General features: G+C 41.7%; 1 protein-coding gene across 3 annotated transcripts in view; it reads left to right on the forward strand.

Moving 5' to 3' along the window:
- The window catches only part of uggt1 (UDP-glucose glycoprotein glucosyltransferase 1), a 30,465-nt gene extending 14,559 nt beyond the window's left edge, over positions 1–15,906 (forward strand). For 2 of the 3 annotated variants that reach the window (XM_040042368.1, XM_040042370.1), the window contains exons 17-41: positions 972–1,103; positions 2,060–2,224; positions 3,152–3,272; positions 3,557–3,655; positions 3,841–3,864; positions 5,180–5,274; positions 5,816–6,022; positions 6,155–6,286; positions 6,419–6,549; positions 6,624–6,719; positions 6,942–7,044; positions 7,169–7,248; positions 7,582–7,771; positions 8,035–8,193; positions 8,348–8,433; positions 8,570–8,654; positions 10,379–10,467; positions 10,550–10,654; positions 10,824–10,908; positions 12,911–13,093; positions 13,403–13,563; positions 13,676–13,790; positions 14,322–14,438; positions 14,935–15,079; positions 15,165–15,906. In XM_040042368.1, the coding sequence (XP_039898302.1) occupies positions 972–1,103; positions 2,060–2,224; positions 3,152–3,272; positions 3,557–3,655; positions 3,841–3,864; positions 5,180–5,274; positions 5,816–6,022; positions 6,155–6,286; positions 6,419–6,549; positions 6,624–6,719; positions 6,942–7,044; positions 7,169–7,248; positions 7,582–7,771; positions 8,035–8,193; positions 8,348–8,433; positions 8,570–8,654; positions 10,379–10,467; positions 10,550–10,654; positions 10,824–10,908; positions 12,911–13,093; positions 13,403–13,563; positions 13,676–13,790; positions 14,322–14,438; positions 14,935–15,079; positions 15,165–15,184 (2,925 nt within the window). In that variant the 3' untranslated portion in view covers positions 15,185–15,906. The remainder of the gene's footprint in view (positions 1–971; positions 1,104–2,059; positions 2,225–3,151; positions 3,273–3,556; positions 3,656–3,840; positions 3,865–5,179; positions 5,275–5,815; positions 6,023–6,154; positions 6,287–6,418; positions 6,550–6,623; positions 6,720–6,941; positions 7,045–7,168; positions 7,249–7,581; positions 7,772–8,034; positions 8,194–8,347; positions 8,434–8,569; positions 8,655–10,378; positions 10,468–10,549; positions 10,655–10,823; positions 10,909–12,910; positions 13,094–13,402; positions 13,564–13,675; positions 13,791–14,321; positions 14,439–14,934; positions 15,080–15,164) is intronic. The other variant, XM_040042369.1, reaches the window with a different exon arrangement.
- Positions 15,907–16,778: the final 872 nt, after the last annotated feature.

A 16,778-nucleotide genomic window follows, 5' to 3' on the forward strand; every position in this document is an offset into this window, starting at 1 on the left:
TATAGAAATCACATGCGGGGTCCCCCAGGGTTCCATCCTCGGGCCCCTCTTATTTAGCATTTACATGCTCCCGTTAAGCCAGATTATAACCACCAATAATATTAACTACCACAATTATGCAGACGATACTCAGCTTTATATCTCAATGTCACCAGGTGATGTTGAACCTATCCAAACTCTTAATAAATGCATTGAGCAAATTAACAACTGGATGTCTCATAATTTCCTTCAACTGAACAATAACAAAACTGACTTATCTTTGGACCCAAAAAAGATTGATTAAATATCAGTAACCAGCTCAAACTGGTCCAACTAGAAACTACCGACCAGGCCAGAAATTTAGGTGTAATAATGGACTCAGACCTGAACCTCCAGGGCCACATAAAAGTTATAACAAAGTCAGCCTTCTATCACCTGAGAAGCATTTCTACGAATAAAGGACTGATGACACAAGGAGACCTAGAAAAACTCATCCATGCATTTATCTCTAGCCGCCTTGATTACTGTAACAGTATCTTCACAGGTTTACCCAAAAAATCAATCTGACAACTGCAGCTGATTCAGAACGCTGCTGCTCGTGTTCTCACTAGAACCAAGAAAATAGAGCACATTACTCCAGTTCTGAAGTCATTACACTGGCTCCCTGTAGCTCAGAGAATAGACTTTAAAGTGCTTTTATTAGTTTATAAGTCCTGCTTATGAGTAACTGATCCTATTATGGCTCTCTACTTGTTTGTTTTAATTTTTCATATAAATTATTGTCTTGATTATTGTTTTATTGTAAATGCTTTCTTGTAAATGTTTTCTTGTATTTTACTTTTATAGTGATTTATGCTTTATTTTTTGTTTTATTTTAATCATGTAAAGCACCTTGAATTGCCTTGTGCTGAAAGTGTGCTATACAAATGAAATTGCCTTGCCTTGCCTTTTCCACTTATTCATCCCGTTCTCTTCTCTTCTCCCTCTTATAGATGTTTAACCGTGTGCCAGTTGGTGGTCGGCTGAGTGTTGGGGATGTAGTTAAAGTGCTGGAGAAGAAGTTTCCCTACGTCGAAGTCAGCAGTGTCCTCGGAGCCGACTCCAGCTATGACAGCAACAGGAAGGTGAGTCGAGCAGGATGTTTTTTCTGTTCATATTATTAATCTAAAATTACATTTTTATTAACACAGCAAATCTAAGTGTACAATTACAGTCAAAAGAGCTGTATGTAGCACCAGAATAAAAGGATAACTGAGCAACTCAAGAGTAGTTTGATAATTCATCAGTGGATGAATACTGGTCATTTTATTAGGTACACACATTAAACTGCTCACAAACACAAATATCTGAGCAGACAATCACACGGCACCAACTCAACTGAGCGTCAGAAATGGGAAGAAAGATTATTTTAAGTCACTCTGACTAAGGGATGTTTTTTGGTGGCAGAGGGACTGCTCTGAGTATTTCAGAAACTGCAGATTTATTCCGATTTTCCCCACGCAATCATCTCCGGAGTTTATAGAAAATGGTCTGAAAAAAGAGGAGAGAAAAAAAATCAGTGAGCATCAGGAGAAAAAACCCTTGTTGTAGTCAGAGGAGAATGGCCACACTGCTTCATGCTGATAGGAAGCCAACAGTAATTCAAATAACCACTGGCTGCAACCAAGGTATACAGAAGAGCATTTCTGAATGCACATCATGTTAAACTTTGAAGCAGCAACCACAGAAGACCACACTGCGTCACACTCATGTCAGCTAAGAACAGGAATCTGACGTGGAGTATCTGTCGTCTGATGGCTGCTTCCAGTAGGATAAAATCATCTTAAAGTGGTTTCTTGAACATGAGAATGAGTTCACTGTACTCAGGTGACCTTCAGTCATCAGATCTCAATCCAGTAGAGCACATTTGGGATGTGGTGGAATTGCAGCAACTGTACAATAGTATCATGTATTTAAGAGGTTTTTAGATGCAAGAAAAGAGAAATAGAACAGCCTTTTTAAAGTGGTCACCTAAAACTGACTGCAGAGCCTAATAATTAAGGGTTAACCAGATAACATTTCTTTCTTTCTTCCCTTTCAGGAAGGACGGGCATACTATGAGCAAACAGGAGTAGGCCCGCTGCCTGTGGTCATGTACAACGGGATACCTTACCAGCGTGAACAGCTGGACCCGGATGAACTGGAAACTGTCACCATGCAGAAAATCCTGGAGACCACCTCATTCTACCAAAGGGCCGTCTACCTGGTCAGTTACAATCACATTTACAATAAAAGCTCATTATCTGCCATATCATTATTTTATTAAGGGTTATTCTAAAATACAGGTTTTAGAGCATCAGTCACAGTTTCTAAAAAAAAATCTGTTGCTGGACTTTAATTCAAAACAACCAATAATATATCTCAGTTTCATCTTTTGATATTTTGTATTTGTATTATTTTGAACAATATGCAGAAAACTGCATTTTGCATCTCAGCAAAAATAGTTTGCCTTAATTTCACAAGCAAACTTCAAATCTATTCTAATTTTTATCAATAAAAATGTGTTGTTGTTTTTTTCTCTAAAAAGTACTTCATGAGATATATTTATTTGTCTGTCCTTTTTCTTTTAATTAGGTTTTTCTTTCCTGGACCTGCTACAAAATCTTAGTGTAAAATTAAAGGTATTAAAGGCGGAAGTTAAGCCACCATAAAGTAAACTTGCTAAAGTACACTGTCTGTCTTTGTAGTCATAAAACAAATTCTCTTTTCAGCAGGATCTTTGTGAGCATGCCATCTGTCATTTTTCCTCTTTTAATGTCAGCCCATCACACAGAGGAGCCAAATCTTTGAATTGATTCTTTCAAAGGATTTCTAAGGAATTTAAACACAGCAAGCAGCATTTAATTTGGTGGCTATAGAAGTCTTACTGGTCAGCATAGCATTAGTCATCCTACATACCTTTTCTCTTTTCTTTTTTTTAATGTTTAACTCAAACTTATTCAGAGAAAACTTTCTAAACAAGCACCCGTAACTGCAGTGGAAAGGCCATTAACATTTAAGAAGTGCTTTTTAAACTGTGAGCAGGGAAATCTTGCAGAGAAGGACCTCCTGCATGACTGTCAGCTCTGCAGCTAAAGCGACGACTCTGACTTTTTACTTTAACCTCGCACGTTTCCTCTCATGTCACTCGCAGGGCGAGCTGGCTACAGACCACGATGTCGTCGATTTCATCATGAACCAGCCCAGTGTTGTTCCTCGAATCAACCCCAGAGTGTTGTCCACCAGCAGAACCTACCTGGATCTGTCTGATACCAGTAAGTATGAGGGTTTCTTAAATTTCAAATTTTTTTTAGATCATCCTCAGAAACTAATGTGCTGTCTGTGACATGGATGACCTCAAAGCTTCATGTAGAAGCACAGTTAGTTTTCCAAATATTCTTCAACCATTACTGCTACTATTTATTTCTATTTATTTGATGATGATTATTTTGTTGGTGTTTTTTGCAGTACAGATATGATGTAATCAAAAGTTTGTATATTATAAAAACATTTGCTCCAGAATCGATACTTTACTCCTTTTTTCTCTCTCGTTTTGCAGATAACTATTTCATAGATGACTACGCTCGCTTCTCAACGCTAGACACAGTAGAGAAGAACACAGCTGTGGCCAACAGCATGAACTATATGACAAAGAAAGGTAAGATCACTCTGGCATCTGATCACTGAGTAGAAAAGCATGCCTGTGGATTTTTTTTTATTGTTGTTACTTGTGAAGATAAAAAATTTCAAAGCTAAACTCTCTCCTGGTGTATTCTCCTTCTGTCCCCTCCTCCTCCTCCACTTCCGCCTCTTATTCATGTGTTTTTAAATTCCCTGCATCAGGGATGACCACCACCAACAGGCATGGTAATCACCCTTTTTCTCCACATTATTCCCCCTCCTACTCACTTGCTCTTTTTTTCAGTTTTCTGTTAACGACATTGTTGGCACCGTGTTTGTGAATCCACCACCACTCCTCCATCTGTGTTCAGTTCTCAAAGGACACAAATGACTAATAATTATGCATGTGATAATTGTGCACCAGTCTCCAAGCTTGAGTACTAAAATGTGTTTATGTAACTGCTCACTATAACGTTGTTTGTTCCAGTGGGAGAGCATGATAGTTCACCCAGTATGATTTCAAAGAAACTGCATGAAAAGTTTGAACGGTGTGATAAGGAAGCAAAATTTGGAGCAGAGTGCAGCACTTTAGCACTCAGTGGTCACTTTATTAGGTACAGCGTGATAGTGCTGGTTCCTTCAGAGCTGTCTTAATTGTTTGTACGTGCTGGAAGTGAGTCTCAGAGGTTTTTGGTTCATATCAACACGATGGCATCAAACAGGTGATCTATTGGATTGAGCTCATTTGAGTAGAGCGGTCATGTGATGTTCAAGAAACCAGTTTGAGATGATTTGAGCTGTGCAACATCCTGATTCATTGGGCGTAGCTTCTGTTCTTAGCTGACAGGAGTGGCACTCGGTGTGGTGTTCCACTGCTGTAGCACATATGCTTCAAGGTTCAACATGTTGTGCATTCAGAGAATCTGTTCTGCATAGTGCATACTTGGTTTTTTGAGTTACTGTTACCCTATCTGGCTATTCTCCAACAACGTCTGGCATCAACAAGGCATTTTCACCTAGAAATTTGCAGCTTATTGAGTATTTTCTTTTTCTGACTACATTCTCTAAATCCCAGTAGATCAGCAGATTCTGAAACTCTCATACCAGTATGTCTGACACTACCAACTATCCCATGGCTAAAGTCACTTAAATGACCTTTCTTCTCTATTCCTATGGTCTGTTTGGTAAATGACGCTGTGTGTGTGTGTGTGTGTGTGTGTGTGTGTGTGTGTGTGTGTGTGTGTGTGTGTGTGTGTGTGTGTGTGTGTGTGTGTGTGTGTGTGTGTGTATTTCTGATGAGTTGCTTGCTTGTTTGTTTTTTTTAGATATAAGTGACCTTGATCCTTGATGTTTTTATGTGAAGCTGTTTGAACTTCTATATGTGATATTGGGCTATAAATAAATTTGATCTTAATGAACCGTGAACAGGCGTACCTAACAAAGTGGCCAGTGAGTGTATTATCTTTGTTTGCCAACACCATTAATACCACTGAAGTTGATCTGTAGCACAACTGTGGTTGTTTATTCTTACCTCATGTCTTTCTTCTTCTGTGGTTGTCAGATGATGCCTACATTCGTCCTGTGACTTTCTGGGTAGTGGGAGATTTTGACAAACCCTCAGGACGCCAGCTCCTTTATGACGCCATCAAACACATGGTATGAAATGAGCTGTGTTTAAAATAATTGTTATACAATTTTTGATGTCAAGTAAACTGTATAAAACAAATTCTGATACCTTCCAAAAGTTGCTTTTTCACAAAGGATATGTGACCTAACCACCACATAAAGCTACTACTTGATGTTTTTATTCTGCAGCCTGTGGCTGCTGCAGACTTTTATACACAGCTAGGCTAATGTGCAGCTCGCTATAGCATCGTTGCGTGCAGACACAAGAGTGATGACTTTATTGTTGTAGAACTTGAAGGAGAGAAAAGCAAAAAGGCAGAATGCCAAAAAGTAATTGTGTTCCTTCGCACAAAGACAAACACGGACGCAAAGCAATGAAACGTGGTCTGTGACATTAACCAAATAAATGCACATGCTTGTTAAAAAGAGGTGAACCAGTTTTAAAACTGAGACTGTCCACTCTGTGGATCATAGTTTCCTTTACAGTGATACTCATGTGGAGTTTGGCTTATAGACGGTCAGAACATTAAAGCCTGCAGAAGCTTACCATCTCTCCCCTCTTGTACAACAGAAAACCAGCAACAACGTCCGACTGGGGATGATCAACAACCCGTCAGCTGACGTGTCTGCTGAGACGACCCGCGTCACCAGAGCAATCTGGACCGCCATGCAGACACAAACTGCCAATAATGCCAAGAACTTCATCACAAAGATGGCTAAAGAAGAGACCGCTGCGGCCCTGCAGAAGGGTGTCGACGTCGGCGAGTTCGCTGTCGGGGTGAGAGGGTTACACACAGAATCTAAACAGGATCATGGCTTAGTGCAAAGGCACTAAGCCATCCTAGTTTTTTTACTCCTAATTTGTCCTTTTGTCAGCTGCCTACAAAAATATCTATGTTTTTTTCTTCAGGGTATGGATTTGTCACTGTTTAAAAGTGCGTATGAGGCTCCCAAGTTCAACTTCCTGCTTTCCCACGCTGCTTACTGTCGAGATGTGCTCAAACTGAAGAAAGGACAAAGAGCAGTTATCAGCAACGGAAGAGTGAGTCAGAAATTTTAAACCTGCCCTAGATGTTGTATAGGTTCAAATATAGCTTATATTGATTTCAAAAATGTCCATCTACCCACATTTGCTGTAGTTATTCAGTCAGTATTTTTGTTTTCTTCTTGACAGATCATAGGTCCGCTGGAGGAGGCGGAGGTGTTTAACCAGGACGACTTCCTGCTTTTGGAGAGCATCATCTTAAAGACTTCTGGAGAGCGCATCAAAAGCAAAGTTCAGAATTTTGGAATCGAGGAGGACAGGTATTTTCAGGCTCCTCTAAGAAGAAGTTTACAGATGAACTTTTCTTGTCGCGCTAACACTTCATTTCTCTCAGGGCCAGCGACCTTGTGATGAAGGTGGACGCTTTGCTTTCGTCTCAGCCTAAAGGAGAAGCCCGTGTGGAGTATGGCTTTGCAGATGACCGCTACAGGTACAGCTGTGTATAAATCAGATGAGCAAGATTTCTTTATTGAGTTGAGAGGTTTAAAAAGTGAGTACTTCACAAGGGTGATTTGATGGTTTATTTCAGAAGGGAGACCTTGAAGAGGTCGGTTAAAGTTTTTTTGTTTGCTTTTCTTTCTGGAGAAAGCAGGAGGATCTTAAATATGTTTTGTTTGCTTGATTTTCTCGTTGATTTGCTGTTTGTTGGCAGTGCTGTGAAGATTCGTCCCAAAGAGGGAGATGTATATTTTGATGTTGTTGCCGTGGTAGATCCAGTAACCAGAGAAGCTCAGAAACTTGCTCCTCTTCTTCTGGTAGGTTATCTGTGATAACTCCTTTGAATTTGTGATCCATCATGCTTGCATGTCCAGTTGATTTATTTCCAACGTGGTCTGTTTTTGTTCTGTGTAACACCTTTTCTCTCCGCGCCTCCTGCAGGTTATAAAGCAGCTGGTAAACGTCAACCTGCGTGTCTTCATGAACTGCCAGTCAAAGCTGTCAGAAATGCCCCTGAAGAGGTGAGAAAACAAGCAGTTTCTGTACTCCATGCTGAAATTGTACATCCTGGTAACACCTTGATGGTCTTTCTATTTCCTCTCCCACATCACTTTTCATTTATCCTTTAGTTAAAGTACAGAATCATCAAATATCATATTATTATGCAGGTTTATAATAATATGGACATCTGCTAACAAGTTGTTACCGTTCCTGAATCTTTTGATGTTGCTTCATGTGCATATGGCACTTACTATAAGTCAGGATTGTTCTGTTAAAGCAGGCAGGACGTGGTGTAAAGACTCCTCCACCATATAAAAGTTCACCTGCTTTCTGCTTGTGTGTTTGTCTTCCAGTTTTTATCGTTACGTCCTAGAGCCAGAGGTGGCGTTTCAGGCTGATGGTAGTTTCTCTCCTGGGCCTATAGCAAAGTTCCTGGACATGCCCCAGTCTCCACTCTTCACTCTAAACCTCAACACTCCCGAGAGCTGGATGGTTGAGTCTGTGCACACTCGATATGATCTGGACAACATTTACCTGCAGGAGGTACAGCAGTACATCTGTTTTTAGGCAGGGTCGCTTGTTTGTTTGTTTTTAATTCTTTAATTTTGCTGTTTCAGTAACTCGCCTGGCTGGACAACATATAGATAATATAAGTAGCTTATATATTGAACATTTTGGAGTCCAGTCCTCATGGAGACCTTCAGCTAATTTGGGAACCATTATTAATGTGTGCCTGTGGAGCCCCTGGACGCTGATATCGGGCTGCATGAAGTAAACTTTCCTTGGCTGTGCTTCCGTGTTTGCAGGTGGAGAATATTGTAGCAGCAGAGTATGAGCTGGAGCACCTTTTGTTGGAGGGCCATTGTTTTGACGTCAGTTCGGGTCAGCCTCCACGTGGCCTTCAGTTCACCCTGGGAACAGAGTCTGAGCCCGTCATCGTGGACACTATCGTCATGGCAAACCTGGTAATCGCTTCAAAGCACGACCCTCTCTATAACACAGCTTTGATTTGTTATACTTTAATGCTTTTCTACTTGATAAATAACTTATTTTTTACTTTCCTAGACATTAATATTCTCTCAGCCTGAAATTGTAAATCTCCTTTGTTCTGCTCTGCAGGGTTACTTTCAGCTCAAAGCCAACCCAGGCGCCTGGATCCTGAAGCTAAGGAAAGGGCGCTCTGATGAAATCTACAAGATTTACAGGTAATAATGTGCAGAATTGGCTATATTCTGTCACATAAATGAAATGTCAGCCACTCCTCTTTGCTCCTGGTTTTATAAATTAATCTGAAAATCTCTCTTCTAATGTTTTCATTATCATTTCTTTCTTCTGTTGCAGCCATGACGGCACAGACTCTCCGGCGGACTCGGACGACATTGTAGTCGTGCTGAACAATTTCAAGAGCAGAATCATTAAAGTCAAGGTCGGTTCACTTGCAATGCAGTGTGACGTCTTTCTGGCACAAAAGCACAGAAGCAATGGCAGGAATCTGCCCTTCAGCACTGTTAGCTGGATAAATCCAGGATGGAAAGTTGGTGAGCAGAATATCCAGACTGCTCAATTTCTCAGGTTTCTCATAAATTTTAACGAGAAGCAGAAACTGCAGTCTGAACTGAGCCATTTTGAGCTGAATAAATATGTAATTTGTGCAAAGATGACTAAAGTAAAATCAGACTTTGAAGCGGTATTTGCATATGACAGATGTGCCCACGTGCCAGTGCATTTTTCAACTACAGACAAAAGCACATACACATTAAGCTTCTCTCACCTCTTTGTTTTTCACATTAAAAAGCCCATATTATAAGTTTTGGGCTTTAGTGGGATTTATAGTGTTTTGTTTGTGTTCGTCTTCTCAAAAATTCTGAGAAGTTGCAAAAGTATGCTTTAAAATTGTCTTCCACCATTCATCTACATCACTGTGTAACACATTTCCATAATGCCCACCAAACAGCTTGTTTGGCCCTTCCTCAAAGAAGGAGCAGCTGCCTCACAGTCGACCTTTATTCCCTCACTGTGCTTACTCTAAAGGTTAGCCACAAGCAACGCATGCCAGTTTTTGTAATGTTGGCTGCCAGAGTGAACAATGTCTTCACTCCAGGTCTTGCTTATGCCCCTTGACCCCTGTGTGGTAAATACAGTCTCATCTCCTATGCAAAAATATAGGTAAAATCCAACTATGCTGTCAGCTTTTATTCTCTCAGGTTGTTGACCTGCTGTTGTGTCTATGAGTGGAGGTTTTTGCAGGAGAGAGGTTTTCAACAATAGGTGTGGTTGATGCTTTGTGTAGGTTGAATGCTAATTGGTTGACAAGTGGGCTGGGAGGGGAAGGGAGCGACAGGCACTTCATATTATAATCTAAAGACTCAACAATATTAGACGACTCCCTATGAGCAAGCGCTTGGTGACAGTGGGAATGAAAAAAACCCCTTTAACAGGAAGTAACTTCTGGCAGAAGCAGGCGCTAAACCTGCCGTGACCGAGAGGGAAGATGCAGCATGAAAAGTACAGACAGTGACTATCTTGGAAACTTCATTGTTTATCACTTCAGCTCTTTGTTGTTAGCTCTTCTCTGTGGCTAATTGGTGAACCAACAACAGCACAAACAAGAGACGATACTTGTCTGTTGTCTACTATTCTATTTCCAAAATTTAAGATAAAAAGATGAAAAGCTTTTGTGACTAAACTACTGTGAAAGTCTTTCATAAATATGACATCTGGCCCAGTATCCACCCCATGTCTGTAGCTCTGCTCCCAGAATCTGAGGGTCCTGAGACTCGGTGAATTACTCGTGTTTTTGAAGGCAACATCGCCGCAGCATTAGCTTAGCATTAGCTTTGATAATGTGCCCAAAGAGCAAAGCTGTGTAAGAAAGCAATCACCTGAAGCACTTTGACTTAATATTTAGAGAATTGCACTCTTGAACTCGTGGCAATATGTGAACATGCGCTCTCGTGTGATCTTAAAGCCAATACAAAATTTAAGTCGGAGTAAAAACTCAACCACTAATGTTTTGTGTAAGTTTCAGTCCTGAATCAAAACCACGTCATATGATATTTGATTCATATTTTAAACAGAATAATTGATTTTCTTCTTTTCTCCTCCCACAGTATGTTGTGACTGACTGAGTTATGATTGTGTGTTGATCAGGTTCAAAAGAAGCCAGACAAGTTCAGCGAGGAGCTGCTGAGTGATGGGACGGAGGAGAACGACACTGGTTTCTGGAATTCTCTGACCAGGTGCAGCTCAAAACAGTGATCTCATTTTTAATTTTCAGATGTTCAAAACTGTCAAATAATCACTTTTCATTTTGTCTTTCAGAGGTTTCACGGGTGGAGGCAAGACTGAAGAGCCTAAGCAGGACAAGGAAGATACGATCAACATCTTCTCTGTGGCCTCGGGGCATCTGTACGAGAGGTTCCTCAGGTGGGTGTCAGAGATGTGACCGGGCAAAGAAAGGGGATTGTTGTGTCAGCCAAAAATCCTTGAAAGCGAACATCCCTGCTTCTTCCTTATACTTTTGATTTTAGAGTCTTTTTCTTCCCAGTTCTGTTGCCACCAGTCTTTTTACTTTACTGTCCTCCTTCTCTCTCAGAATCATGATGCTGTCAGTTCTAAAGCACACCAAAACTCCCGTCAAGTTCTGGTTCCTCAAGAACTACTTGTCTCCCACTTTTAAGGTAGGATTTTACTTTATTTTATTTTATTTTTTACTCTGGTGTTACTTTAAAACTCAGCTGGCATCTCGTCACTGATGTGGAAATCTTCTCCAATGGCTGCAGCTTTTTCTCTGTCCAACATCGATGTGAAGCTCAAGCAGAAACGTGCAGCAGGGATCGGATTACTCCCTGATTTTTCTTTTAAATATTCTTTCGTTTTTATGTCTAAAAATAATTTGTGTGGGAGATACTGTTGGCTTCTGAAGGTGCTGCAGTTTAGTGGATAGGATGCTGAATGTATTGCATGTTTTAACACGAGCGTAACAACCTTTGCTTGCAGGAAAACAGAGAAATGTGGGATGTACTTAGTATTTCACTAGAAAACAAGTTATTTGTTTAAAGCACAGTACACCCACGGTACAGTACTCTGACAGAATAGGCCCAAAGGAGCATTTCTCTTATGTTCTCACCATAAAAGCAGACTAAACCTTCCTAACGCTGCCGAGTGCAGCTAGTGTGAAGAAATGTAACAACCACCTCACTGACGCTGTTTTCATACATGACCTCTGGACTATTTCAGGAAAATTGGGTCAGGAAGTTGTCTGAAGTTACTCACATGTGACACACAGCAGTGAACGTTTGAGAAGCACTAACTGGACATTTTTTGTGCCCACAAGGCGTCACACCTGAAACCCATTTGTTAGCGGTGAAACCACCGGAGTGTTATTGAATATCACTCTGAAGCTGACGGCTGATCCCTTGTGGAAGTTCCAGGCTCTGGTTGTCGGGTCATGTGTCAGTCAGCGGTATCCTGCTCTCTCATTGGTTGTTGCTTCAATTGCTCGCCCGGAAGCTTAGAAAAGTTTGTCAGGTCCCGGGCATTGGGCATCGCCAGCGGTTATTTCACCCGTAGACGGTTTAAAATGTGAATTACACTTCTGTGTCCGATCTATCTAATGTGGCTTTGATGTGACTGCACCAAACATTTATACTAGTCTTCAAAGATTTAAGCCCATTCATAAACACTGAATCGAGCAGCTTGTGTTATTTCTGTAGCACGGCACAACAACAGCCTTCTTTCAATAAAAGAACCAAGCAGACGGCTGCAATAGGAAAAGAGATTATTTTTAAGTCAATATTGAGCCAAAAACAGTAACAACAAAGTGTAGAAAACATATTGTCATAATAAATGTGAATTCAACAAAAAGTAATTCAGTGAAAATTAAATACATCACAAATATTAAATTGGTAGATCACTGTTACCATAAATAAGATTTAGTTAAAAATAAACATCAATATATATAAACAATTTAAGAATAATAAAATCTGCTAAAACTGAGTGTAATCATACTTATTTCACTTGAAAATTTCTATGAATGAGTTTCGTTCCTCAGTAGATTACTGCACAATTTTATACAAACATGTGGCATTCACTTTACTTTTGATTTCTGCTGTCCTACAAAATCATCTGTCATGCCACATATTTCACTAATTTCTAGAAATCCTACGTAAACAACACAAAACTCAACATTTAGAGCAACTATTCAACCACAGAATGACTGCGTTTCACTTAGCTTACCACTCTTAGTTTCAATGTTACAGATGTAAGAGTTTTCTGAAGTCCAGAAGAACAGTGAAGTTTGAAATGCTTTAGGCCATTACTGATTGGTCCGTGCAATAATGTCTCTAACCATCACATAGCCTGATCTTTGCCAATTGGCTGGGAGCAGTTTGTGTCCTTCTACGACCTCATAGAGCAGCATAGCAAGGCCAGATTTGCTGTCTGTTGAAGTTACCGTCTTGTTTGTTTTTTTTGGGGGGGGGGGGTTTGGTCTTACATTGTGTTTATTTAATTTTGCATTTTCGATATTTGAGTCCATTTTCATTAAATCTGTCAGGGGTCAGTTGTCGGTCAGCTGTCAGCCTGTTTATGAATTATTTATGGCCCCATATTGTCAAAGGGGAAAATTATGAGGTGGTGCACATGCTGACAGCTCTGTTCCTGTGTGTCACCATCTTTCAGGAGTTTATCCCCCACATGGCGAAGGAATACGGCTTCCAGTACGAGCTGGTCCAGTATAAGTGGCCCCGCTGGTTACACCAGCAGACGGAGAAGCAGAGGATCATCTGGGGCTATAAGATCCTCTTCCTGGACGTGCTGTTCCCTCTGGCCGTCGACAAGATCCTGTTCGTGGATGCTGACCAGGTTTGCTCACATGTAGCTGTGCAAACACAGTCACTCATCCTGCATCTGTCCAAATATTTGTTCTTTTACTATTCAGTAAAGGAGGAAACTGTCAGCTTCAGAGAACCTGTTAAATATAATATTCCTCATGACTGCCATGAAGTACTAAAAGGTTTAGAAGTAGTTTTATAGAAAAGTTTGGAAGTGCACACTCAGTTTTGCTCCACATGAGTTCCTAGACTCCTTTTTTTTATGTGAGATATGTTCTCTACTTTTTATTTTTACTGTTTTGTGCCAGCTAAGCTGTTCACACCTCCTCCTCTGCTTCAGATCGTGCGCACAGACCTGAAGGAGCTGCGTGACTTCGACCTGGAGGGAGCTCCGTACGGATACACTCCATTCTGCGAGAGCCGCAGGGAGATGGACGGATACCGCTTCTGGAAGTCCGGATACTGGGCGAGCCACCTCGCTGGACGCAAATACCACATCAGGTAGACACTGATCGCTCAGCTCCAGTGTCGCAATCAAGTTTCAGCAGCATTTAACATCAACTATCTGCAAACATGCTTTCCTGCAACTTTCATGTGTTACCATCGTTTGCAGCGCGCTGTACGTCGTCGATCTGAAGAAGTTCAGGAAAATAGCTGCAGGAGATCGACTCAGAGGACAGTACCAGGGGCTCAGCCAAGACCCCAACAGCCTTTCCAACCTCGACCAGGTCTGACGCTCTCTTCACTCACTGTCTACATTCGTGTTTTTATGTACACGTGACATCAGAGCCACGTGTTTTATGTAAAACAGCCATATGTTTTTAGATTGATTGAACACTCTTCTCCAGTTTTTCAGTGAAGACTTTAGAGCAGCCTCGCGTTAGCGTGCGTCTGTTCCTTGTCGCCGCTCGTGTTTACTCGTCATGTTCTGCTCTGCTTCTGATTTCACGACAGCGCATCGCTGGTTTTATGATTGCGGCATTGTTCAGCAGCTTTTACATTTCAGGCTCTGATGTCCTTGAGCACAGCGACAGGACAAACTGTAGTCTGTGATTGCAACTTGATTACTACGCAGCTGAAAGAAAACATAAAGACAGCCAACTGTGAAAGTACACAGGGGAAGCAGATGCTGCTTCTAATGCTTGTTTGTACATGATGGTTCAACCTTCCTAACAATAGTTTTCCCTTCTCTGCTTTTAGTTAAGCTCTGCACTTTTTCTCACTAGTTTGTTTGTTTATATGATTTGATTTTTTTCCAGGATCTTCCAAACAACATGATCCACCAGGTGCCCATAAAGTCTCTACCTCAGGAGTGGCTGTGGTGTGAGACCTGGTGTGATGACAGCTCCAAGAAGAGCGCCAAAACAATAGATCTGGTAAAAAATGCTTCTTTTTATTTAACTGTTTTCTGTACAGTTTGTCAGAGTTACAGAGGATTGATGGCAGTTTTCTAAAGATTCACATGTATCCTTACAGCCACTAGAGGGCAGGCAGGCTTAAGAATGAGTTCACATTAAAAATAAGACCACCTTCTTCTTCCACCACAGCAGATCATCTGCTTCCATCTCACCCTGTCCCTAGCATCCTCCTCGGTCACACAAACTCTCTGCCTGTCCTCCTCTACATTCATGAAGCTTTCTCATTTTCCTGCTGCCTGGCAGTTTTATATTTAATATCTTTTGCCCAGAATATTCACTATCCCTCCTCTGCACATGTCCAAACCATCTCAGCCTTGCCATGAAGGTTTTAAATAGTCGTTTTATAGGTGGACATAAATCAGTTTTGATGCTGCATCCTGTTTTTGTACCAAACCACATTATGTGAACTATGATATGAGCTGTTTTGTCTTTTTTCTCATTTTCCCAATATCAGTGCAACAACCCGATGACCAAAGAGCCCAAGCTGCAGGCTGCGGTGAGGATCGTGGCAGAGTGGACCGACTACGACCAGGAGATCAAACGCCTGCAGGCCAGAATCCAAGACAGAGCGAACCACATGGCGAAGCAGCAGGACACAGGTGCGCTTCGCTCGCAGAAACCGATACGCGCAGCTTTCCGCACTAATCACTCAGACTAACGTCTCTCTCCTCTGTCCTCTGCCAGATGCTCACACGGAGCTGTGAGGCGCTCGCTACGATGAGGCGCTGAACTGGACTCTGTTTAAAGAGTCTGCTTCAGAACGACGCTCCTCTCCTGCCTCGGGGACTGCTGACAGACTGACCGACTGGTTGAAACAATGTCCAGTTTTTTGTTCTTTTATAGGTTTCGGTGACTGTGTGGGTGCAAACTGTGAGGATGTGTTTTGTGAAGCGAATCGTGCATTTTTTTTCTCCCTGTAATTGATGTCAGTCTGTTTGCACTGATTGGGATTCTGGTTCTGGCTTTTGTAGAAGCACAAAGGGAGGAGGACTTCAGAGAATGGTATTGCTGGTTCATTTTGGTGTTTATTTGCTGTATGTCAAACATCTGGTGCTGGGAACACTTTGCATTCGCTCATTTGAAGCTTTTTGGTTTTTCTCTGGATTGCATAAAGATACAAGTTCACGTGAAGGCTGTGATTTTAAAGAAAACAAGGAGAAGCACTGTAAACTCTCACCCACAGGTGTTTGACCTGAAAATGAACATCAAAATCAGTAGGATTGTTGTCACTGTGACTCTCAGGTACAGATGTTGCAGCATAAAGTCAGAAGCAGATCAAAGTTATACTCTAAAGGGAAGAGAAGCCTTAAAAATTTGGCTTAAAGCAAAAATGATTTCTGTTCTTTGGTAACATCGATGGATTTGTCATCTTCATCTTGTTTCGGCTGTCAGATATTTTTGTTAAATAAACTCCGATTAATGGGTGGTCCAGTGTATTTTTGTTTACATGTGATTACTTGAACAATATTCTGCTTTAACTATTTACGTCCTAGTGACGTAACCCTGGTGAGAAAGCTAGTTAGCAGCCAGATAAGTACACTGCTGAAAAAGGAAACATTGGATCACATGATAACAGCAAGTTCGTTAAACTTCAGGGATATCATTCTGTCCTGGTAGGAAGCATGAACCACTGTGAGTCCAGATTACCTGCTCTGGTGCAAATCAAAGTGACATCAGAGGCAACAACCAGACTGCCCCCGTAGCCCCCGTGACTGCTTTTTCTCTAGTTTTGGTTTTTGCCTAGTGTCCTTGTCACATCTGGCAGCATGAGGCAGTACCTGCAGCCCATGCTTGCTGTCAAAAGAAGCTTTGCTGTGTCTCCCAGCACAGCCTCAAGAGTGTGGAGGAGCTACAAGGAGGAACAGGAGCACGGCCAGAGCCCTACAACATGACCTCCAGCAAGGTATTCATGTGCAGGCTGTCTGAATCAGAGTCCACGAGGGTGGTGTGAGGACCTGACGTCCCTTTGTGGGACCTTTTCACCCCAGCACTGCGCAGCTTGACAGAACACCAGAACTGGCCGGTCTGCCGCTGGGACTCCGTTCTCCCATGTGGAGAGCAGATTCACTCTGAGCCTGAAAGAGTGTGGAGAAGCTGGGCAAATGTTTCACTGCTTCCAACATCATCCAGCATGACAGGTTTGGCAGTGGGTCAGTGGTGATCTGGGGGATTCATATCCTTCAGTCACACAGACCTCCACAGGCTGTGCTGGCGTTACCAGGATGGCATCATCAGACTGATTATGCAGGCCAATGGCTAGACTGTGTAGGTAGTTCCTGGATGACAAAGTAGTGATGT

This window comes from Simochromis diagramma, unplaced genomic scaffold (genome assembly GCF_900408965.1).
Source record: "Simochromis diagramma unplaced genomic scaffold, fSimDia1.1 OVJJ01000304.1, whole genome shotgun sequence".
NCBI classification, from domain to species: domain Eukaryota; kingdom Metazoa; phylum Chordata; class Actinopteri; order Cichliformes; family Cichlidae; genus Simochromis; species Simochromis diagramma.